The 25770-nt window shown below is 29.5% G+C and overlaps 1 protein-coding gene across 1 annotated transcript in view; it reads left to right on the top strand.

Annotated features, from left to right (window-relative positions):
- Positions 1–25770, top strand: part of fng (Fringe glycosyltransferase) — a 49417-nt gene that overhangs the window by 9525 nt on the left and 14122 nt on the right. Inside the window, exons 2-3 of the mRNA XM_065503454.1 lie at positions 6179–6682; positions 20722–20770. Coding sequence (XP_065359526.1) covers positions 6179–6682; positions 20722–20770 — 553 coding nt within the window. The remainder of the gene's footprint in view (positions 1–6178; positions 6683–20721; positions 20771–25770) is intronic.

Here is a 25770-nt window from a genome sequence, read left to right as displayed (position 1 = left end):
AAATATTAAAAATACATAAAATAAAATGAATACAAAAACATTGAATTTCAAATGTCTGTATAAAAATGTAAATGTAGTTTGTTGTTGTTGTTTATTCGTTGAATGAATGAATATAATAGTTATGAAAATGCAGTTATATACATTCGTACAAAAACAAACGTATCTGTGTAGCTGCATCTTTAAAGTATGAGTGCCTCTGAGCATATTTATGTATCTGTGTAATAGCTATTTTTATGGATTTTTAACAGAGTTTACATTACTGCTGAACGGAAAAACACACAAACAAATGGTAAAATAATATAAAAGGTGTATTTTTTTTGTCGATGTATTAAAATTTATTTGTTTTTCTTCTCTATAACCCAGGGAATTATCAGTGTTTACCCGAATGAATGTTCAAAAAAATAGAAAAAAAGGCAAACAAAAACCAAACAGGTGCAATTTTGCTGTTTGCATAAAAAGGGAATAACAGGATAAAAATTAATATCCTTATAACGTTATATGTATTTAGCATAAGCAAAAAAAGAAAAAAAATGGCCATAGAAATTGATAGTGCTTTTTATGTAGAAATTTCAATATATTAACATTATTTGCAACTCAATTGACACGCTTTGAAATCGCATGTAAATTAAAATAAAAATTAACTTGTTTTAAAAAAGAAGTCAATACGCGATACTGTCCTACAAAAAAAAGTTTAAAATTTACTTTCCAACACCGATAGACCACTACAATACTGTAAAATTAAAAGTTTAAAATACGAATATCTCGTAAAATATAAAAGAATATCTATAAATATGACAAGGTATTTTGTAGATATAGAACAATATTTCAAATCTGATCAAAAACAAAAATAAAAAATAGGCATCATTTTGAATTTTTTCTATACTCGAGGCTTCCCAATTTGAAGTTTTGTGAACCCATCAGTTTTGAGGTCCAAAACTTAATCAGTAGTTTTTCTATAGCCATGCGAAATTTTATTAAAATCGGACTATTCGTTTTGAAATTACAGGATTATTTCCATTTCTCGGGTGTTTTCAAATCTACCAGTTGGTTCAAAATAACCCACATTTTATTGTTTTGCTATAACTTTAAAATTAAATAACATAAGATGATATCGGTCGAGTGGGTGCCGCCATTTATGGTGTTCAGTTTATCTTATTTTCAACCGATCTGTCTGGAACTTCGGGAAATAAGATCTCGCACTATTATCGGATAATACCTTTGACATATGTTGGTTTGCTGTATCTTTAAATACAAATTACTTTTATAATTTGTTTAAATTGTTAATTGGTCCTTTACTTTTCATACATTTTGAAGATAATATCGATCGAATGGGTGCCTCCATGATAATTTGGTTTTTGATAATTTTGCCTAATTGTCCATCATTCTGGAAAGAACTTCTGGCGATAATTTGTCATAGTTTTGTCAGATATTCTCTCTGAGTGCTGACAGAGCAGCATTCCAAAGAAGTCTCAAGCAGCCATATCGGAAGATCTAATCCCGTCCCGTGTTAAGAGTTATTTTTCCACGTAAAAATATAATTTCGGATGAAACTGTTAAAAAGAGAGTTTTATTTAGCAGTTTAACGACGGGAAAAATAAAACTCCTCATATGAGTTTTATTTTTCCCGTCTAAAATAAAACTCATATGAGGAGTTTTATTTTTCCCGTCGTTAAACTCTTTTGAGGAGTTTTATTTTTCCTTTTTTCAGTATCAGTATAAAAAAGAGCGACAATTTAATAATAGGAATCAAGCTATAACAAATTAAAATCCCACTTGTTTTTATTTCAATAACGATTTATTCAATTGCAATGCAAGGCGCTTTACAAATTGTAATGATCGGACCAACGGCAAGCTTTAGGTGTTAATTTACATAAAATGAGTTTTATTTTTTGAAGGGAAAAACAAATTTCCTCAAACGAGTTTTATTTTATGAGCGCAAATTAAAACTCCCTTTTTAATAGTTTCATTTGAACTTTTATTTGTACCTTGAAAATAACTGTTTTAGATCGACTTTTATTTTTAAAGTTACAAAATAACTGTTATAAAAGTCGTGATTTTGACACGGAGCACAAAGATCACACAGGCCTTCTTGAACAGTAGGAGGCATTACTCCATGAAGATTGTTGTCAAACTCAACAAGAGCATGTATAATCATTAGGAGCTACTCAAGCAGCAATTTCAAAACGTTTGCGACCAGCAGGATTCATCCAAGCAAATTGGGTACCATACGAATTGAAGCAGAGAGACCTTGAAAGAGAGACCCGAACAACCAGCCGAATCGACACTAAAGCCAAACATCCATGGCGCTAAGGTAATGCTGGTACTTACGTACTCTTTTGTTGTGTATTTCCATGAGCATTTTGAATATATTAGGCTGGATTTCGTGAATTTCATCTTTTAATGCACGGCTTGCTGGCATAGAGCTTTGACTTCAAAAAATCCCATAAAAAGATATATAATGATGTTAAATCACACGATCAAATCACAGAGTCAATTGATCACGTAAACATGAAAGTACACGACCAGGAAATGTTTCATATGTTTCATCACCATGAACAGTCACTGCTTGACCAGCCTCATTTTCGAAGAAGTATGTCCCAATGATGCCTTCACCCAAAATTCTCAACAAACAGCGACACGTTGTAGATGCATTTGTTTTCCACACTGTCATGAGGGTTCTCTGAATCCCAAATTTTGACGATTATCAAAGTCGTCATGTTGAAAATGTGCCTCATGGCTCAAGATAATTATGCTCGAACTATAGCCAGCAAACTTTCAATATTCATAATACGATTTTTAGATGTCATAAATGCCATTCTCAACATGCCTATCACAACCTTAAAGACGTCTCCCGAACCATGCAGATTCATGTATAACATATTTTCTTCTTTTATATGGGCAAATCGACCATTAAGTAAAATCTATTTTTCAGTGAAATGTTTAATCAATACATGAATTTCGCGATTACTGACATCATAATCCTGCAATAAACGTAGCGATATTTCCTAGCAACGGGCCACCTTCTGGAACATGAAAGGTTAGCGAAACACAATATCACAGTATAGTTGTATCACAATAAGTGGCTGTTATTGAGTAAGATCTTACCGAAGATCGCTGCACGAACCAATATAAAAATATTCTCTATATAAAAACTTTTTTATTATTGGTGTCACATTGAAGTAATTAACAACACTTGAATTGTTGTCTATACATGTATCTCAAAACATAAGTAGTAACCCACAATATTATCAAAATTTTGCTGCTATTTTGAGACAAGCGAAAATTTTACCTTTTATTAGCTGAAATATATATGAACATGTTGAATTTATCATAGTTTTTTTTAAGAACCATTTCTTTATTAAAATTTTGTACATAAACACTTATATACATACCTAGATACATATGTATCTATAAAGTACTATAAACAAGATACTTTCTACCTCTCTGTGAGTAGGTTTATCATATTCGCCTTAATTAAGTGATCGTTTGTTGCGCTTTAGTGTCTTTGTTATTTCACTCTCGGTAGCTTTAAAATCTAAAACTAAACTCTTTGACTTCTTTACATCTACTGTTCATGTGTTATAGTTTATGTATTTGGTAAAAATAGTACCTTTTTTAGTACACAATTCCTAAAAAAAAAACTACAAAAAACTTCAAATAAAACTACAGTAATATCACGCGTGACCTGTGCTCTTATTTTCCATTTAATAATACGGGTTATATCCGTATCTATATGTGTTAAAATGTGTATTTTGTATGTTTTAACAATATCAAAGCATACGAATAGTACATTTTAGATGACAACAACACCGGTACTAAATTTCCAGGGAATAAAACACAACAATAACAATGACAACAACAGACAAAAAAATATAAAAAAGGGAACATTTTATATGTAAAAGTGATGATGACACTTTTGTAAGAAAAATAAAACATGAATAACAACAAAAAAGGAAAATACAAAGTTCATATCAGGAATGGAAAATTGTGTTTTACACAAAATTTTCTATATACAAAAACTGTTATACAAAAATGTTCTATAGAAAAACTCTTATACAAAAAACTTTCTATAAACAATACTGACATACACAAAATTCTCTCTCTTCTTTTCGTATGGTGAAAAAGGCAAAGATTATTACGACATGAACGGACAGGCTTTTATCGAATATCAAATCATTCAAGTCTACAGGAATGAGTAAATTAATTTGTCCTAATAAAATACTGAAAATAGTTTGAAAGTAGTATCAAATAAGGTACCATGATTTCAGCTTTTCCATCCCTGTGTCATACATAAGACAAGAGAGAAATATTAGCAAGAGAAAAGCAGACACTAGTAGTAAGAGAGGATTAAATAAACCATGAACGATCTAGCTGGTTTATGTAAACCCCTAAAATATGAATAAATATGAGTGAATTGATCCTTTGATTTAGTTTAGGTATTCTCTGGCACAATTATCGTAGGAGGGGGCGATTTAAACTTTTTTTTTTAATTTTGCCCTTTATAAAAAATGTTTGGCTTTGGTTTAAAGAAATTATTACGAAAATGCTTTAACGATTTGAATTTAACGGTCTGTAGCGGTTGCTTGCAACATTCATCTTGTTTATAAACATTTCCAGTGCTCGAAACTTCTGATTGTGAACAATTTTGATAACACTCTCTTATTAACATTGTTTATAAGTACATTAACTGTTAAAGCTGCTAACATTAACCCTCTAATGCCCAAGCATACCCAAGGCACACATCGCAAATATGTGAATAAATGCAAATTTAACTGATTTTTGCATTTCTAAAACTCATGTAACAGTTGCTAAAAAACGCACTTATCATTTTAAAAAGCTTTCAAAGTTTTGGAAATGAAATATCAGTTATATTTGCATTTATTGACATTTTGCAATGAGTGCCTTGAGGCATGCTTAAGCATTAGAGGGTTAAATAAATATAGACCTGTTACAATTTTTAAACTTCTGATCGCTTTTATTAGCAATTAAAAGAATACGGTTTATTTTAAGGAAATAATCCACCACTTTTAAAAGGTAAAAACTTTCACAGAGCCTCAAGAATGAGTAAACATCACATAACATTTAATTTTTTTTAAGATAATGAAAATCCTGTAATCTATCCATCGACTAAAATATAAAAGTTTCGGTTAGTTGGAGATAATAGATTCGGTTCTGAAAAAAAGATTTAAGTCGGACTATAATGATGTTCATGATCTTAAAAAAAGCCAAAAAATTTACTGCTGTTTACTCACTTTTGAGAAAAAAATCGATAAAATGAATTATTTTATTTATAACTGAAATTAAGTTCGATATACTATATTAATCGAAATCAAAATAAATAGCTGTCATTTCTGTCATTTCATTTTAAAAGAAATTTCAAAAATGATTGGTATTTACTAGAGTTTATCGAATCACATTATTTTCAAGACCCTTTTGAACGATTTTATAATATCTTGGTAACATTTATATGAAAAACAAATGATCAAACTAATCATACCTATCTCTAAACTTCAAAAACTCTCTACTAAAGCTCTTCTCAAAGCTACATAAATAAAATAAATACTGACATGGGGAATATTACAAGAACAAAAAAAAACTCAAACAATTTAAAGGGAAAAATTGTAACAACTTGTTCAATTGTAAAAAACGACACAAACACAAAAACAGAGTAGTAACAAAAGTGAAATAAAAACTCACATTGGTTTTAATATGAAGAAATAAAATAAAAAGTGTAAAAGACTTTACACAGAATTTCAAAAAGCAAAATAAAATTCAACCTACAATGTGCGATTTAGTACCAGGGAACTCTACTCGTATGTTGAATGTAAAATGTTGTTTGACTGTGGCGGTGATGATGAGACTATGGCGACGAACGATGACGATGACAATGATGACATGCAGCCTGCATGTGTTTCACAGCAAAACGACACTTTTAATATGAAAAAAAAAATAATAATAAAAACAACAATATTAAACGTAAGATATGAAACTGATATAAGAGACCCTGTATTCATACGTGTTAAATACAACGACCCCCTGTTGTTGAGGTTTTCTTTTGCACTTTTTTTAGAGTTAAATAAATAATAAATAAATACTGAATCACAAAGATTATTTTATATTATAAGATGATACAATTTTAAAGCTTTTAACAATACTTATGTTTTATTTTTCATTTTAGATTTCGCAAAATCCCTCACAAAAATACCACCATAAAGTGGGTGAAGTACAAACACATCATATGAAATTATTACAATACGAAACATCTACCACAAATACACCCACCTCAACTACACAATTATCATCATCATCATCAGCAGCAGCATCATCTTCTTTGTCTGCCGCCGCAGCTCAGTCATCATCATCTTCCTCCACCCAGGATTTAATAGCAAATCCTGTACACACCACCATTAATCAGCCCACCACTGTAATTATACGCAAGGACATTCATAGTTTTAATTTCTCCGACATCGAGTTGCCCATTGAGAGGCCCACCGCTTCAGCTCATTATTTGCGCAACAAACATTTATTACGTGATCTCTCACAGCGATCGGTGACGGGTACTCCCAAGCCACCCACCACCGAATTGGATGATATTTTCATAAGTGTCAAGACAACGAAGAGTTATCATGACAGTCGTTTGGCTTTGATAGTCAAGACATGGTTTCAACTGGCCAAAGATCAGGTGAGTTATTTAAAGATTTTATTTATTATACCCTACACCACCATAGTGGGGAGGGTATAATGCGTTTGTGCAGATGTTTGTAACGCCCAAAAATATTAGACTAACACCCACATTAAAGTATACCGATCGACTTAGAATCACTTTCTGAGTCGATTAAACGATGTCCGTCCGTCCGTCCGTCTGGTTGGCTGGCTGGCTGTCCATGTAAACCTTGTGCGTAGAGTACAGGTCGCAATTTTGAAGATATTTCGATCAAATTCGGCACCTATTACTTTTTCGGCCCAAGGACCAAGCCTATTGAAACTGGCTGAAATCGGTCCATTATTTCACCTAGCCCCCATACAAATGTCCCCTCGAAATTGGACTTTATCGGTCATAAATGTTTAATTTATCTATGTATCTACACAAATTCCGCTCCAAATAAGTTTTATATATACAAAATTCATGTCACCAAATTTTGTTACGATCGGTTCATAATTAGTCATAGCTCCCATATAGACCCGCTTCCGAAAATCATTTTAACGTGCATAAATCGCTTAAAAATGTTGGTACACACACAAAATTCAACATACTTAACTTTAATATAGACATAAATCACACGACCTAATTTCATGGTGATCGGTCCATAATTTGTCATAGCCCCCATAGACCGCTCCCGAAAATCACTCAAAAATATAAATTATTGAAATTTTAAAAGAAAAATGTTTTTGCTCTTTTACTTAGTGTAGGGTATTATATGGTCGGGCTTGACCGACCATACTTTCTTACTTGTTTTTATAAAAGTTTGTTATTAGAGAAAAAAATCCTTTTTATGAGAAGCCGCAGAACAAAAGGTACTTTTTTTAAAATTTAAAAATTTTGGGAAATTGATATTTTCTAGAAGATTTACAAATTTTTTAATAGAAAAAACTGTTATATAAAACCTGTTATACACATATTTTACTATAGAAATAAATGTTATACAAAATTTTTCTATAAAAAAAACTGTTATACAAAATTTTTCTATAGAAAAAACTGTTATACAAAATTTTTCTATAGAAAAAACTGTTATACACAATTTTTTTATATAAAAAACTGTTATACACAATTTTTTTTATATAAAAAACTGTTATACATAAATTTTTTTATAGAAAAAACTGTTATACACAAATTTTTCTAAAGAAAAAACTGTTATACAACAATTTTCTAGAGGAAAAAATATTATAAATTAATTTTTTATAGAAAAAACTGTTATACACAAATTTTTCTACAGAAAAAACTGTTATACACTAATTTTTCTAGAAAAAAAAATATATTTTCTATAGAAAAAACAGTTATACTCAAATTTTAATATATAAAAACTGTTATACACAAACCTTTCTATGGAAAAAACTGTTATACACAAACCTTTCTATGGAAAAAAACTGTAATACAAAAACTTTTCTATAGAAAAAGCTGTTATACACAAATTTTTCTATAGAAAAAACTGTTATACACTAATTTTTTCCATAGAAAAAACTGTTATACACAAATTCATCTGCAGAAAAAATAGCTATACACATATTTTTCTACAGAAACAACTGTTATACACAAATGTTCTAGAGAAACAACTGTTATACACAAATTTTTTTACAGAAAAACCTGTTATTCACAAATTTTTCTACAGAAAAACATCTTATACACAAATTTTTCTACAGAAAAAACTGTTATACAACAATTTTTCTATAAAAAAAACTGTTATATAAAATATTTTCTATAGAAAAAAATTTTATACACAAAAAAGCTGTTATACACAAATTTTTGTATATAAAAAACTGTTATACACACATTTTTGTATATAAAAACTGTTATACACACATTTTTCTATAGAAATAACTGTTATACAGACATTTTTCTACAGAAAAGAACGTTATACACAATTTTTTCTGTAGAAAAAACTATTAAATACAAATTTTTCTATAGAAAAATTATTATATACACATTTTTTCTATAGAAAAAAATTGTTATACACAAATTGTTCTATTGAAAAAACTGTTATATAAAATATTTTTTATCGAATATAATTTTATACAGAAATTTTATATAGAAAAAACTGTTGTACACAAATTTTTCTATACAAAAAACTGTTATACACAAAGAAAAATCTGTTATACACAAATTTGTTCTATGGAAAAAACTGTTATACAGGCAAATTTCTACCGAAAAATATTACTCAAACAATTTTCCATAGAATAAACTGTTATGAAGACTATTTGCAACCACTTCTCTATAGATGTTTCATGTTTCTTAAAAATTTCATTACTAAGATTTTCTCCTTAACTGTTTAATAGAATGCACATGTAATAAATTATGCATAACTATTTAATTTAAATAATTTGCTCATAAATCCCCCTAAATATGCAACAGTTTTTATTTTCAAATCCCCCCGTCTTTCACACTTTCACATGTAACTAACTACACATGTAAAATTAAAGTAAATTAACTTACAAGAAATTACACAAAAAGCGACAATTTAATCTTAGAAAAAACATTTAATAAAAAGGGGGAATTATAACTCAAAATGTATAAAAGAATTAAAGAAAAATAAAAAAAAACACACCCCTACATATTTCACAATTAAACACGTTCATATTTATTTTGTTCCTTCTTAAGCAACAAAAACAAAACGGATTCCCAGCATAAACATAAAATAAAATAAATATAAAATTGGATGTGTGTCACTTGAAGTACAAGTAGCTGGTAGTAGTACTTGCTACTTTCAGCTGCTACTACTGCTGCTGGAGTGCAGTTTCTTTTTTTTTTGAAAAATGATACAATTTCATGAATGACTGCCAATATTTATTTACTTACTCACTCACATGCAGACGACACATTCATACATGTTTTTCTTTCAAATTTTATAAGAAATTTTTCTTATAAAATAATCCAGACAATACAGATACACAGCCCTTAGGAATTGTAAAATTTAAATTAAAAATGATTCCAGGCAAAAAATAAAAAAACTGGGTTTGGTATGTTGGGCGTTTGTCAAACAAACAGAAACTGATTAAAATTTATGTAAATATTTGTCAGTTTCTGTTGCGTTAATGAAAGAAAACTGTGGGAAAGCTAAGAAATATTTAAGGGAAAAATAAATTGGAATTGTTACAAAAACAAACCACTACTGTGGAAAAGAAGAATTACTATATTAATGTGAGAATTGCTGGTTTGATTTCTTTAAAGGCAGGATTGAAGACAACAATATTTATGTGTATAAACAAACATATTACCCACACTTTATTTATTAACTGACCATGCACAATGGGCCGCTTCAAAAATAGATGATAGTAAATATGTAATTTCTAAACTACTGGTCAGCTTTATTCATGTAAAATCATTGTGAAAAACATTTCCAGTTTTGCAACTCGCGAATATATTCGCTGGAATTTAACTTAATATTTATCAAAATGAAAGTAAAAAACACAGTTTTTTGTATTTATACCCCACATCACATTATTAGGGAGGGTATTATACGTTTGTGCTGATGTTTGTAACGCCGGAAAATATTAGTGAAACACCCACTTTAAAGTATACCGATCGACTTAGAACCACTTCATGAGTCTATTCAGCTATGTCCATCCCACTGTCCGTCCTTCTGTCCGCCTGGCTGGTTGTCCATGTAAACCTTTTGCGCAAATTACAGGCACAATTTTAATGATATTTCGATAAAATTCGGTATGTGCGCTTTTCCCAAAGTCAAATTTTATTATTATTATTTGTGACAAGGAAGAGAAGTTTTTTATTCCATCTGTCCCAAAAAATTACCGCCAATTCAATTACTGCTAGAGACATTTCCTGGTCATGCGTTCTCTTGTTTCGAGGACCAGAATCGAGGTCGTGGGATTTACCACCATTGTACTATGTCTATGACAACCAGCTTATTCAACACGGTTTAAACGAAATTCTGCCACATTTATGTAACATGTTCAAGGAAAGTTTCGACAAAAGAGTTGCTCTTTGATTTATTCCTATCAATAGATTTTTTTATCTTTTGAATGTGGTTTTTAGTTTTTAATAACTTATATGGCATTTTTATTGGTACATATCTGTCATTTATTCTCACTTAGTTATTGATCATTATGGTGTAAATAACAAAGTTTTTCATGGTTCGAAAATGTCGAATTTTGTGCCAACAATGCGTCATATGCGGGAAGTTTTGCTTTACATCTTTAATGCCCGTAATTTCAACAAATAAATATCCTTCAGTGCTTAGTTGCTTATGGAGTAAACATGTTTTGTAATTTTTACCCGTAGATATTGATTTGAAGTGAATGTCAAGTTACCTTTTAGGTAAATTTATCTGCTGGGTATTTTACACCGTCGATATCTATTCGTTGAAATTACGGGCATATTTCGGAAAAAAAGTGCCTCTTCACTTATCGAAGCATATGGTGAATGTGTTTCATCGGTTTCAACTTGTGAGAAATGGTTTGTGCCGTTCAGAAATAGTGATTTTAATACTATTAATTATAATTAACAGTGATTATAACGATCGACCAGGCCAGCCAAAAAAGTTTGAAGAGTCATTGGAGTCATTACTCCATGATGATTTCTGTCAAACTCAACAAGAGCTTCCAAAATCATTGGGAAATCAGCAATTTCAAAACGTTTACAAGCAGCAGGATTTATCTAAGGGCAGCGAAATTGGGTACCATACGAATTGAAGCTGAAAGACCTTGAAAGACGATTTTGTATGTCTGAAATGCAGCTTGAGCTCTAAAGAAAATAATTTTTGCACCGAATCATTAGTTACCATGAAAAATGGAACCATTGAGATAACCCGAAGTGTAAGAGATTGTATGTGAAGCCCGGCCAACCAGCCGAATCGACACCAAATCAAATATCAATGGCGCTAAGGTAATTATCTGCATTTGGTGTGAGCAAAAGGGTCCTATTTATTATGAGCTGATGAAATCTGAGCAGACTATCACAGGGAACCTGTACCGAACGCAACTAATTCGTTTGAAGCGAGCATTGGCGAGCATTCCAGAATATGCTGCCAGAAATGAAACCGTAAGACCCCTTTCACACTAGGCAATTTAGTTGCGCAAGTCTCTTGTGTTTGTTGATGCCAGAGGTAATGTCGGGTTAAGGAGAAGAAAATTTTGCATGCTGTTTTGTTGTTGCGCAACTAAATTGCCTTGTGTGAAAGGGGTCTAATATTTCATTATGGCAATAAATGTTAGAAACTATTAAGAAAGAAGTGGTTGGGAAGTTTAGTCCAGATCTTGCCCCGATCTAGTTTCGATCTATGCTTAACCTCTCTCTCTCTCTCTCAAAATAAAAGCTAAAAATCCCGCATTTTTAAGTCACACAGCCAATAATTCCAAGAAATTAAGTTATATAACAGATAATAAACAAGTAAGAAAGTATGGTCGGTCAAGCCCGACCATATAATACCCTACACCAAGTAAATGAGTAAAAATATTTTTCTTTTAAAATATCAATAATTTATATTTTTGAGTGATTTTTCGAAGGGGCCTTATATGGGAGCTATGATCAATTATGGACCGATAACCATAAAATTAGGTCGTGTGATTTATGTCTATATGAAAGTTATTTATGTTGAATTTTGTGTGTATACCAACATTTTTAAGTGATTTATGCACGTTAAAGTGATTTTCGGAAGCGGGTCTATATGGGAGCTATGACTAATTATTGACCGATCGTAACAAAATTTGGTGACATGAATTTTGTATATATAAAACTTATTTGGAGCGAAATTTGTGTAGATACATAGATAAATTATACATTTATGACCGATAAAGTCCAATTTCGAGGGGACATTTGTATGGGGGCTAGGTGAAATAATGGACCGATTTCAGCCAGTTTCAATAGGCTTGGTCCTTGGGCCGAAAAAGTAAAATGTACCAAATTTGATCGAAATATCTTCAAAATTGCGACCTGTACTCTGCGCACAAGGTTTACATGGACAGCCAGCCAGCCAGCCAGCCAGCCAACCAGACGGACGGACGGACGGACGGACATCGTTTAATCGACTCAGAAAGTGATTCTAAGTCGATCGGTATACTTTAAGGTGGGTGTTAGACTAATATTTTTGGGCGTTACAAACATCTGCACAAACGCATAATACCCTCCCCACTATGGTGGTGTAGGGTATAAAAAGTCATTATGCGACTACTTCAAAGTAATGCAGACGGTATGCAGTAGTCATTGCAAAGTATGTTATTCAGTAATTGCCAGAGATGAACAAGTTTTTGCTGGGTTAATAGTGTTTTATTTTGAAGAAATATCCTCAAATTATTTCCTCTCTTCACTTCCATTCTTCAAAAATGCGTACCAATTAACTCTCCACCAAACAATTTGATTTTCTCTCTTATATTTCACCAATAACTGTCATCTTGCCAACTCCAGCAACATTGTTGCACATTCAAACATAAACACTGATGGTGGCCCTGGGTATAGTTTTTAAATTTATGGCTGGTATGACTACAAGACCAATATCAAGGTGGTTTTTAAACCCTTTTTTATTATTTCTGTTTTTATTATAGTCTTTATAAGTATATGTATATTGGTTGTATGTATATGTTAATGACATATTTAAATAATGTGTTTTATAGTTGTGTTAATTACCTTAAGTGGTCTCCCACATTATAGTACAAAAAAAAAAACTGTTTAAATATTTTTTGGATCTGTGTTTTTATACCCTACACCACCATAGTGGGGAGGGTATAATGCGTTTGTGCAGATGTTTGTAACGCCCAAAAATATTAATCTTACACACACCCTAAAGTATACCGATCGACTTGTAATCACTTTCTGAGTCGATTAAACGATGTCCGTCCGTCCGTCTGACTGGTTGTCTGTCCATGTAAACCTTGTGCACAAAGTACAGGTCGCAATTTTGAAGATATTTCGATGAAATTTAACACAAGGACGGCTCAAGGACCAAGCCTATTGAAACCGGCTGAAATCGGTCCATTATTTCACCTAGCCCCCATACAAATGTCCTCCAGAAATTGGACTTTATCGGTCATAAATGTTTAATTTATATATGTATCTACAGAAATTTCGCTCCAAATAAGTTTTATATACACAAAATTCATGTCACCAAATTTTGTTACGATCGGTCCATATTTAGTCATAGCTCACATAGATACCCGCTTCCGAAAATCATTTTAACGTGCATAAATCTCTTAAAAATGTTGGTGTACACCCAAAATTCAACATAAATATCTTCCATATAGACATAAATCACACGACCTAATTTGATGATGATCGGTCCATAACTGATCATAGCACCCATATAAGGCCCACTTCCGAAAATCACTCAAAAATATAAATTATTTAAATTTTAAAATGAAATGTCTGCACATTTACTTAGTGTAGGGTATTATATGGTCGGGCTTGACCGACCATACTTTCTTACTTGTTTTGTGTACGTAAAGGTTAAGATTTTATTGTAGTTGTATTTAAAACAGCAGCTGCTGCACATGATGAGGACGTTGATGATAATGACAGTCATCAGATTTTTAATGTGTCAGACGAATAAGTCTTTTCTTTTATCCATACAGGTTGAAATACTTTTATACAGGTTTTGTGTTAAAAAACATACTTAAAAAGCATTAAAGAACAGAAGGATCTTTAAATATTTTGTTTTTCTTTTCAAGAATTTTTGTCACGTTGTGGGTTTTTTATGTGTTTTGTTTATGCTGATAAATAGAAATATTAAAATTTTGCTAAAGGATTTTTAAAATTCCAAACTGTGTGTATAGTTTTAGTATGAACATTAGGGGAGCTTTGAAAAAATTGAGACAAATAGGAAAAAATTTAGAGGTTGCACTTCAGCACTGAAAATGTAAAATTTTATTATGATAAATATGAAAAAGAAAGCGATGGGGTCCTTAAAGTACCAAACAAAAAGTACCTTTTTCAAAAATGTCTGTTTACTTTCAGCTTAAATTAAAAATATTTGTTTTACAAACTATTTATGTTCATGATCATGTGAAATTATATAGATAGATATAGATAAACAAGTAAGAGTGCTATATTCGGCTGTGCCGAATCTTATATGCCCTTCACCAATTTTTTTTTTTAAATTTAAAATTTTTTTTTTTTTAAATTTTAAAAATTTTTTTTTTGTTTTTTAAATTTTTTTTAAAAAAAAAAAAATTCGGGTTAAAAATTGTTTTCCGATTTTGAACCATCGTAGGTCCATCTTACTATGGTCTTATATACGTCGTTGCAAATGTCTTTGAAATATCTATCATTAGATATCCATATTGTCTATATTAATGTCTTAGTAATACAGATATAGGTCCAAAAATAGGTCAAAAATCGAGGTTGTCTTGGTTTTTTCCTCATATCTCAGCCATTTGTGGACCGATTTTGCTGATTTTAAATAGCAAAATTCTCGAAAGCATGTCTGACAGAATTATTGAAGATTTGGATCCCGAACATATCTGGGGTCTTCAGAAAATTCATTTCAACATACAGACGGACATGGCTTAATCGAGTCCGCTATCTATAAGGATCCAGAATATATATACTTTATAGGGTCGGAAATGAAAATGTAGAAATTACAAACGGAATGACGAAGGTGAAGGGTATAAAAAGGAGGCGATGGGGTTCTTAAAGTACCAAACAAAAAGTACCTTTTTCAAAAACTTCTGTTTACTTTCAGCTTAAATTAGAAAAATTTGTTTTACAACTTATTATTAAATGAATTATGTCTTCATACTTTAAATTCTATAACACTTTTATTTTATAAATGAAATTTCTCATTACACATGCCGTAAAGCTTCAAAAGCTGTCAAATTATAAGTCCATTTTCAATTCCGACTGACATTAAATTCGTCAAATTTTCAAAATAATGTTTTTTTTTTTCTTAAGGAATTTATTTACAAACAAGAAAAAAAATAAAGAAAAAAATTGACAACGTATGCTAAGGCACGTCCAGGATTTATGTGTTCAGTTTTGTTTTGACGACTCTAAACATGAACAGGAGAAGTGGCTTGAACAAAAACATTGAATTTTTTTATTTTTCAAAACGTAAACACAAAAACACATTTAAAATTCGTTATAAATTCTAATAAAACTTGAAAAAATAAAGTTAAAGAAAACAACTGTGAGCTAAACTAAATAAAGGAAAAAAAATATTTAAAATATATTTTAAACGAAATAAAATTGTGGATATAAGCAAAACTGTTTTCTGAGCACGTTCCAGTCATGCATGACAATGACAATAAATGTGGTTATTTGTTTGGAGTTTCCAGTTGTTTTTGTTTTGTTCCTCTCCTCAGTGCTTATTATTTGTATAGAAAGTGTATGCGGTTGATTTAAATGAGAAAAAACAAAACTAAAAAAAATATTTATATTTATTTATGTTATAAAATAAATATTATAAAAAGAATGACTGCAACTTAAATAGATTTTTAGAGAAAAAAAAAGAAAAAATAATGACAAACTGGACGTGCCAGAAACTCAAGTGGAAGTTGAAGGAATTTTGAATATAAAAATTGCAAACATAAGGTTAAATAAACTATTAAGCTTTAAATTACCAAGTGATTTATAGAGGTTTATTTTATAAAAGAATTTCAAAGGAATTTTCTACTATTAGTTGGTGGTAAAAATAGCCTATGTGCAAAATTAAATTTTCTAGAACAAAAATAACATAAAAACAGCCTTTATTAATTTTGTTTAATTAAAATCGATGGAATTATTTGTTGTTATTTAAATCTCCTTAAAATATTAGAAAATAATTTAATTATTTTTCCAAAATAGTTCAAGATTTTCTTTATTAAATTCATAGTTAAATTTAAAGCAGCTTTTAAGAGTTTAATTTAATATTGCCTCAAAAAAAATGAAAAGTTGTTTTTCAATTTAAAAATTTTCAATAACAAACTCACTTACCTACACACCTTAAAATAAAATTTTAACCAAAACTGCTCCACATTTTGTAATTTTAGTTGCGGTTATTGAAAAATTTAATTTCGCAAAATAAAACTTAAACTTGTTTTTGATTAATTACTTTAGTTTTTTTTTTCATATAGCAAAAATATTACACATTTTTTTTTGAAATACAACTTTTATAATTGCAATTAAAGTGACCCAGTTTTATGGGAAGTTTATTTATTTTTTATCAGCATTTATTATTACTCGTAAATTTTATTAGTCATAATTTTTGTTTAATAAAAAAAAACATACATAAATAAATAAATAAATTTCTGTGTAAATAAAAAATAAAGTTTTAACACAAAATTTAAACAGAACAAGAAAATACAAAAGCAGTGTTTAAAAGATTGAATTTGAAGTTTTTGAAAATTTAGCTTAATGACAATAGTATTCAAATATTATTTCCAGATTTTATTAATAAAGCCTTGCCTTATCAAATACGTTTATTTAAATGTTAATTTCATAATAATTAAAAATCATTAAATTGAATTATTAAATATTGTTTAATTATTGCAATTAAACAAATGGTATCTAAGCTGCTGATTACAATGTGATTTGAATAACTTCACTTAGTTAAATCTTGAATTACAAAGCGTATCTAATTATACCCTACACCACCATAGTGGGGAGGGTATAATGCGTTTGTGCAGATATTTGTAACGCCCAAAAATATTAGTCTAACACCCACCTTAAAGTATACCGATCGACTTAGAATCACTTTCTGAGTCGATTAAACGATGTCCGTCCGTCTGGCTGGTCGACTGGCTGTCCATATAAACCTTGTGCGCAGAGTACAGGTCGCAATTTTGAAGATATTTCGATCAAATTTGGTACATATTATTTTTTCTGCTCAAGGACCAAGCCTATTGAAACTGGCTGAAATCGGTCAATTATTTCACCTAGCCCCCATACAAATGTCCTCCCAAAATTGGACTTTATCGTTCATAAATGTTTAATTTATATAAGTATCTCCACAAATTCCGCTCCAAATAAGTTTCATATATACAAAATTCATGTCACCAAATTTTGTTACGATGGGTCCATAATTAGTCATAGCTCCCATATAGACCCGCTTCCGAAAATCACTTTAACGTGCATAAATCGCTTAAAAATGTTGGTAAACACACAAAATTCAACATAGTTAACTTTCATATAGACATAAATCACACCACCTAATTTCATGGTGATCGGTCCATAATTGGTCATAGCTCCCATATAAGGCTCACTTCCGAAAATCACTCAAAAATATAAATTATTGAAATTTTTAAAACAAAAATGTTTTTGCTCTTTTACTTAGTGTAGGGTATTATATGGTCGGGCTTGACAGACCATACTCTATTACTTGTTTATTTAATATATTGGGTCTGTTCGTTTTATAATTTTTTTTTATTTCCAACATTTTGTTTACTTAGTAAAATCTAGCCAACAAACTAGAATTGTATACGATTTGTATTTCAAACTAATATAAGTTATTCAAATTATTCTTTAATAAACAGATTATGCATTTTTTTGTTTAATTAACAGCCATTATTCAAAGTTGTTGTTACAAACTTAACATCAATAAATTTTCTTGGTTTCTAAAGGGTAATGAAAGGGTACAAATTTTTGAAATTTTGTTTTTATAACAAACAGCTTTTTTTACAAGAAGCTTTTTTATGCAATACAAGAAAAAGCTCTTCATATAGAAAAATTTGTTAATAAACATATGTTCTTACAATAAAAGGCTAAAGAGGTACCTTACAAAAAAAAACCTCTTTCAGTTTCTAAAAGAAAAAGCTTTTTTCACAAAAGAAATGTGCTTTTATAAGAATTATAAGGAAAAGGTCTTCCTATAAGATTAAGTTTTTCTTATTTTTCAAAATGAGCTGATATTTTTATACCAAAAGCTTTTTTCGGACAAGAATAAACTAATTTTCCAAAAAAAAACAACTTTTTTACACGAAAAAATAAGCATTTTTGAAATTTTGCTTTTATAAGAAAGAGCTTTTTTCATTAGAAGCCGAATTTATAAAGCAAAAGCTTTTTTTAAGCAAGCTCTTCTTATAGAAAAAAACGTTTTTGTGAACAAACACAATTTCATACAATTAAAGGCTAAAAAGTATTGTATTTTACAAAAAAATGGCTATTAGTTTCTAAAAGAAAAAGCTTTTTTTATTACAGAATTTTTTTTATAAGAAAAAGCTCTTCCTATAATTATAAGCTTTTCTTATTTTTCAGAATGAGACGCTATTTTTAAAACAAATAAACATTTTTCCTGACAAAATGTGTTCTTTATAAGAAAATGCATTTTTAAAAGAAAAAGCTTTTTTTTTTACAAGAAAAAGCTTTTCTACACAATAAACACTTTTTCTCTTAATAAGAATTAAAAAAACGTTTTTTACATGAAATAGGTTTTCTAAAAACAAAAAGCTTTTTTTTTCAAAAGTTTTTGTTAAGAAAAAGTTTTTTTTAATCGCAACTCCGTTTTTAAAAGTTACAAAGAAAAACTTTTCTTATTTTTCACAAGAAGATGGTCTTTTAAATACAAATGCTTTTTTTTGGTAAAATTAGTTTTTTTTATAAGCAAAAGCTCTTTTTATAAGAAAAATATTCGTTTTCACAATAACAAATGAAAAAAATTCTTTTTGCAAGAAATAGCCTTTTTAAAAGCATAAATAAGCAATAATTTTTAAAGTAAACGTTTATAAATGAAAATTAAACACTTTTCAAGAAAAGAAACAAATCTTTCGACAACAAAATTATTTTCAACAAAAAAAGCTTCTTCCACAAGAAATACTTTGTTCAAAAAATAGCTTTTTTTACACGAAATATATATTTAAATAGAAAACCTTTTCAAAAAAGGTTTCGTCACAACAAATTTATGGATTTATACATATGAAAAAGATTTGTGATGATTTTATTTTGTGTGAAGAAAATTTTTTTGACGAGAAACAGAGTTCTTCATAAGAAAAAGCTTCTTTCATAGGAAAAGTTATTGTTATATTAATAACCCCCAGTAACACGAAGTCTGGTTATGTTTTAACTAATAGTTATACTGACAGTTTTCATACAAAAATAATTTTAACCGACAGTATAACTATTAGTTAAGGCCTAACCAGACTTCGTGTTAATGGGGGTAAGAGAATTTTACAAGAAAAATTATTTTTCATATTAAAGCTTTTTGACAAGGATTTTTTTCCATAATAAAAAACGTTTTTTTAAACAAATAATCCATTTTGAAACTCTCAATGTTGTTGAAAAATAACATAAATTTTTCACAATAAAAAGCTTTTCTCAGAAATGGTACTTTAACCACAAAAAACCTTTATTTGTAATAAAAGCTTTTATTTTGAAAAAATTAAAGTTTTCATCAAAATAGGACTAGAAAAACGATTTTTGTCAATAAAATAGTTACGTAGATACAAATGCGAAAACATGGCAATTAGTTTCTGTTCCTTAAAATCTCTGATTCGGTGGATAACAACTACAAACATAACGAAAAGCGACAATATATTGACAACTTAATACAAGTTTACAAAATATTTGTCTATTTATTTTTATCCCCCAAAATACACAAATACCAATAGTTTTTTTTTCTCTCGCCAATGAATGCTGTCAGTGCTAAAAGTTTGGGCGCACATCATTTTGACAGGATGAGGAAAAGCTGTAAACAGAAAAGTTTTTCTTGCTCATACTCTGTTCTTTTTGTTAACTGATGTTGAGCCAAACTTTTGCTATAATTTGACAAAAACTACTTTTTGATTTACAAATACGTAGTTTTTTCTTGTTCTCTTCGTTATATTTAAGCACAAATGAAATGTATTAATACGTTTGTGAATACGAAGAATCTCTATAAGTTGTTAAGTAAATATATATTTATGGTTACATAAACTAAACTAAATTCAACTAAAGTTTAACTAAACTAGTTGTAATTGAAACGATATGGCTTAAAGGCTATAAAAATAAAGATAAAGCTAAATAGAGGCAGGGAATTGCACAAACAGAAAAACTTTTTGCATAAAGTTTTGGTTATATTTGAGTATAAATAATAATAATACGACGATAGTCTAATTTTAATGATGTTTTATTTAATTTTTGTTTTCTTTGTTTTTTCTTTTTGCTTTTAGACTTGGTTCTTTACGGATACTGATGACCCATATTATCAACAAAAGACAAGTAAGTGTTGTAAAAATTGTAAAACAAGCTATTATAAAGGCCATTTTTCCTTTAAATAGATATTTAAATGAATTACAGTTAAATAGATTTGAATTAAATTATAATTGTAAAAGATATTCTCTTAAAAATATGACCCTTATAAATTTAATGGTCAAACGTGTGTAGTTTGTCTCTGTCATAACAATTTATTCAAATTTAATTCAAAATCCCCCTAAGCTTTAAATTTAAATTAAAAATTTTTAATTTAAAAACAAGAATCTCATTAAAAAAACACACTATCATTCAAATATGAAACAAAACAAAAAATGTGTGAAAGTTTACATAAAACAAAACTCCAAAAGCTTCATTTAAATCAAATTTAAATTAAACTAAAAACAAAATAAATTTAAATTGGTTTGAAAAACAAAGAAAATACACAATAAACTAAAAAAAACTCATTTTGCAATTCAATTAAAAATGCGGGCGCAACATTATTCAGCACATTTGCAACACTACAGATACCACAATAACCAGCCAGAGCACCAGCCACCAGCACCAACAAAACAAATCATCATGGAAATTATAATGAAAAAAGGGTTTTACAATACGAAAGCAACGTATTTTGTCAGTTTTTCTCTTTTGTTTATTTGTGTGAAAAGGATCGTTTTTTTATATTTTGTTTAATAACTTTTTTTTTTTGTTCTGTGCTTTTTTGTGTGTGTTTATTAATGAATATCGGTAGAAGATTAAAGTTTATATGGGCCATGCAGCAAATGAAAAGAACACAAAAAAAGCAATATTAAACAGATGAGAATGAGGTTGGGGAACAAAACGGCAGCAGCACAAGCATCAGCATCGCCAGTAATCAACAATCAAAATAGCCAATATTAAAGAAATGAAAGTATTAGGGGTAGCAATAAATAAATAGGCTCAAATATAAAAAAAAATATTTAAATTTAATTTTATATTGGGCTTCAAAATGCAGGATTTCTTTTAAATGTATAGCTTTTATTTTGAAACATTTGCACAATATAAATTTATTTAAAGTATTGGCCAATGTTAGCTATGACCTTTTCCCATCTTTCTGGCAACATATGGATTCCAAACCAAGAGAACTGCTCATCTTTTGAGGCCACGAACGAATCAAGCCAATATCGGATACTCTGTTCTGAAGTGAAGCGTATCCCAGAGAGAGCGTTATGCAGCGATCGAAACTAAAAGTAATCGGACGGGGCACGGTCTGCACTATATGGCGGGTGAGGCAAAACTTCCCAATCACTTCCTTCTTAATAGTTTTTAACAGGTATTGCAACATGTGACCGAGCGTTGTCATGATGGAATATTACTGGCCAATGCTCGCTTCAAGCATTTCGGTACAGGCAGCTCATCAAAGATAGGACCGTTTTGGTTCCACCAAATACAGAGCATTACCTTACCGCCATGTATATTAGGCTTTGGTATCGATTTGGCTGGTTGGCCAGGCTGGTACCCAATTTTACCCTGCTTTTGAATGAATCCATTTGCTTGCTCGTGATGTTGCAAGCTCTTGTTGAGTTTGACAGAAATATTCATGGATTGTGGCCTGGGCGATCTTTGTTTTCCGTGTCAAAATAACCACTTCTGAACCGCACAAACCATCTCTCGCACGTTGAAACCGCTGAAACACATTCACCATAATCTCCGCCGAGGAATCGGTGTACATAGCGCATATGACGCTATGTTGGTACAAAATTCGACATTTGCAGAGTCAACTAAATCAAATTTAAATAAGAAAGTATTAGTGTCTTTTTGTCAAAAAGAGAGGCAAACTTGCAGTTTTGAACTCCTTGTTGATATTTTTGCTGTCATTCGTGACCTGAATATCTGCTCAGATACCATTAATGCAATGAAGCTGAAGCCAATTAAAATTATTCGACAATTGGATGTGTAACAGTTTTTTGTACAAAAGTATTTTCTCTAAAAAATGTCCTGTATGACCGTAGTTTTTATAGAAAACTAGTTGATCGCCCCGGCTTCGCCCGGTAGCATTTACTAATGTTAGTTCTTCAAGTTTCTCCAACCCACGCACACCAGCCTGTTCTTATTTATTTGCAAATGAAATATCTAAATTTGTACTGCATACTTTAGGGAGCTTTTTTATTACTGTTGACTGAACTCAAAAAAAAAGAATTTCCGAGTTTTACACGGAATTTTTTTTCTTTACAAACCATCTCTTGAAAATTTCGAATCGAATAAAAAAAAAATTAGCCAAATGGCTCCAGCCATTCTCACGTGATGACATTACATACATGGACCATTTAATTTTTATATATATATAGATAGATGTTCTGTATATCTGCATTTTCTATAGAAACGGTATAACAGTATTTTCTATAGAAAATTTTGTGTACAACAGTATTTTCTATAGAAAATTTTGTGTATAACAGTATTTTCTATAGAAAATTTTGTGTATAACAGTATTTTCTATAGAAAATTTTGTGTATAACAGTATTTTCTATAGAAAATTTTGTGTATAACAGTATTTTCTATAGAAAATTTTGTGTATAATAGTATTTTCTATAGAAAATTTTGTGTATAACAGTATTTTCTATAGAAAATTTTGTGTATAACAGTATTTTCTATAGAAAATTTTGTGTATAACAGTATTTTCTATAGAAAATTTTGTGTATAACAGTATTTTCTATAGAAAATTTTGTGTATAACAGTATTTTCTATAGAGAAGTATGCTTTAATTTAAAAGCCCCCCGTTCAGCTATATTTGTATCTACCTAATAGTATTAAAAACAGCAGCATTAAGGCCTGCCTGGGAATCTAAAGCAACAATATAATGTTAATAGTGATGATGGCGATGATGATCATACAAATCATCAGAAGTAGTAGTAGTACTTTCAATGTTGCTAATACTTATGACTACTGCTGCCATTAATGACGATGATGATGATACTGTTGTTGCTGTTTGGTTTGGTCGGTTAGTGTTGGTGGCAGTAGAGTAATATTGTATTTAAAAATCATAAGCTTTAAATGTTTAGTTCAACACACAAAACGAGGCAGTTAGATAGATGGAGCTGGAGAGACGACAGACCTGCTAAAACTCATGTTTGGTAATTGTTTGCTGTTGTTTTGGTGGTAAATGGTTGCTGGGTGATGACGGTTATTGTTGGTTTATTTCAACTTTTCTTTAAAGAATATAACAAGCTAAAAAATCATTTACTCTTAGATTGTTCTTACAATGATGTTTACTTCATCATTATCTTTGATATAATTATTATAATGGCAAGCAGCTATATCAATATTAACATCAACAGTCATCTGCTTTAGCTTCAGCTTCATTATCATGTTGTTTGGCAATACAACAGTGGCCAGTAGAAGGCGGTCAAGTAGGCGGAGTGGTTTGATGTGCGACTAAATTGGAATTTTATATACATACATTCTTCATACGTATAGGTTTTATTTTTAATACAAAATATTGAGCAGCGTAGTATATTCGGAATATATTTTTTTTGTTTGGTTTTGTTTTTATTCTTTTATCTGTGTCTAAAAGAAAATTAATATTATATTTCTTTTATTTAGCTTTAATTTTAAGAACGTTACAATGTAGTGTTTACAAAATGGACCGGGTTTCGGGAAAATGGGAAACAAGATAATTAGTCAACATTAATATAAAAATACTACTTTTTTTATATTCTCGAAATGGTATAATTTTTATGGGAATTTTTTAAAAAACATTCTTTATGTATTTTTTAAAATTTATAATAAATTTTGGAAAAGTAGTAAAAATACTACCTTTTTTTTACTTAAAATTATTATTTTTTTACGGAGTTGCAAAATCATAGCAAATTACATGTAAAATTCGTTTTTTAAGCCATATTTTACTAATTTTAGACAGTTGTTTTATTTTATTTTTTTCTTGAAATTGTATTATCTTTATGGGAATTTTTTTAAAACTGTATTTAAACCTTAAATATGAATTTTTTTTAAATTTTTAATGAGTTTTCAAAAAGTAGTAAAAATACTACCTTTTTAATTTTTACTTAAAATTATTAATTTTTTACGGAGTGGCAAAAGTACCATAAATTACTTGTGAAATTCGTCTTTTAAGCCGTATATTACTAATTTTAGGTAGTGGATTTATTGTAGTAAAAATACTACTTTTTTATTTTCTTGAAATTGTATGTATCTTTATAAGAATTTTTGTAAAACATTCTTTAAAACTGCTTTTAAGCATAAAATATGTAATTTTTAAAATTTATAAAGAGTTTCCAAAAAGTAGTAAAAATACTACCTTTTTAATTTTTACTTAAAATTATTAATTTTTTGTGAAATTACATGTGAAATTCGTTTTTAAGTCGTATTTTACTAATTTTAGTCAGTTGCTTTATTGTAGTAAAAATACTACTTTTTTAAATTTGGTTCAAAATCCATTAATTGTTTAAATTTTAAATATAAACTGTTGAAATAGGTTTTATAAGTCCGAAAACACGTTTAAAGAGCGTTTTATAAAGTTTAAAAAAAAGTACTAAAAATACTACTTTTTTCAAATTTGTCTTAAAATGTGTTAAATTTTTATTTAAAACACAAGCGGCACAAAAAAGTATATTTGGATGTTTTATGCGTTTTTTCAAAAGTAGTAAAAAATACTACTTTTTTAAATTTCGACTTCAGGTCTTTCTTAAAGCATTTTTGAATACAAATTTAGTTTAGTAGTAATTTTAATGAATTTTCAAAATAGTAAAAATATTACTTCATTTAAATTTTGTAGAAAATATTCTTTTCTTTCAAACTATTTTGATGCTGTCCCACTACACTGTGTAAATTGCCTTGTTTTAACAGCTTTTACTGTAGTTCTTCTACCTATTATTTTGTTGCGTATTCTCATGCATGTACGGGCTTGTGAAAATTGCCAAGTTTTAGAAAGCAATTAGCGTCTTTTGATGAATACTCCCAAAATTGAAATACGATTGTTCGAACAATCGTATGTACAACGGCTGAAAACGCATAAACAGGAAGCAGCGCACCATAAA

The sequence above is a fragment of the Calliphora vicina genome, chromosome 3 (assembly GCF_958450345.1).
Source record: "Calliphora vicina chromosome 3, idCalVici1.1, whole genome shotgun sequence".
NCBI lineage: Eukaryota > Metazoa > Arthropoda > Insecta > Diptera > Calliphoridae > Calliphora > Calliphora vicina.
This window is presented reverse-complemented; position numbering and strand designations above follow the sequence as displayed.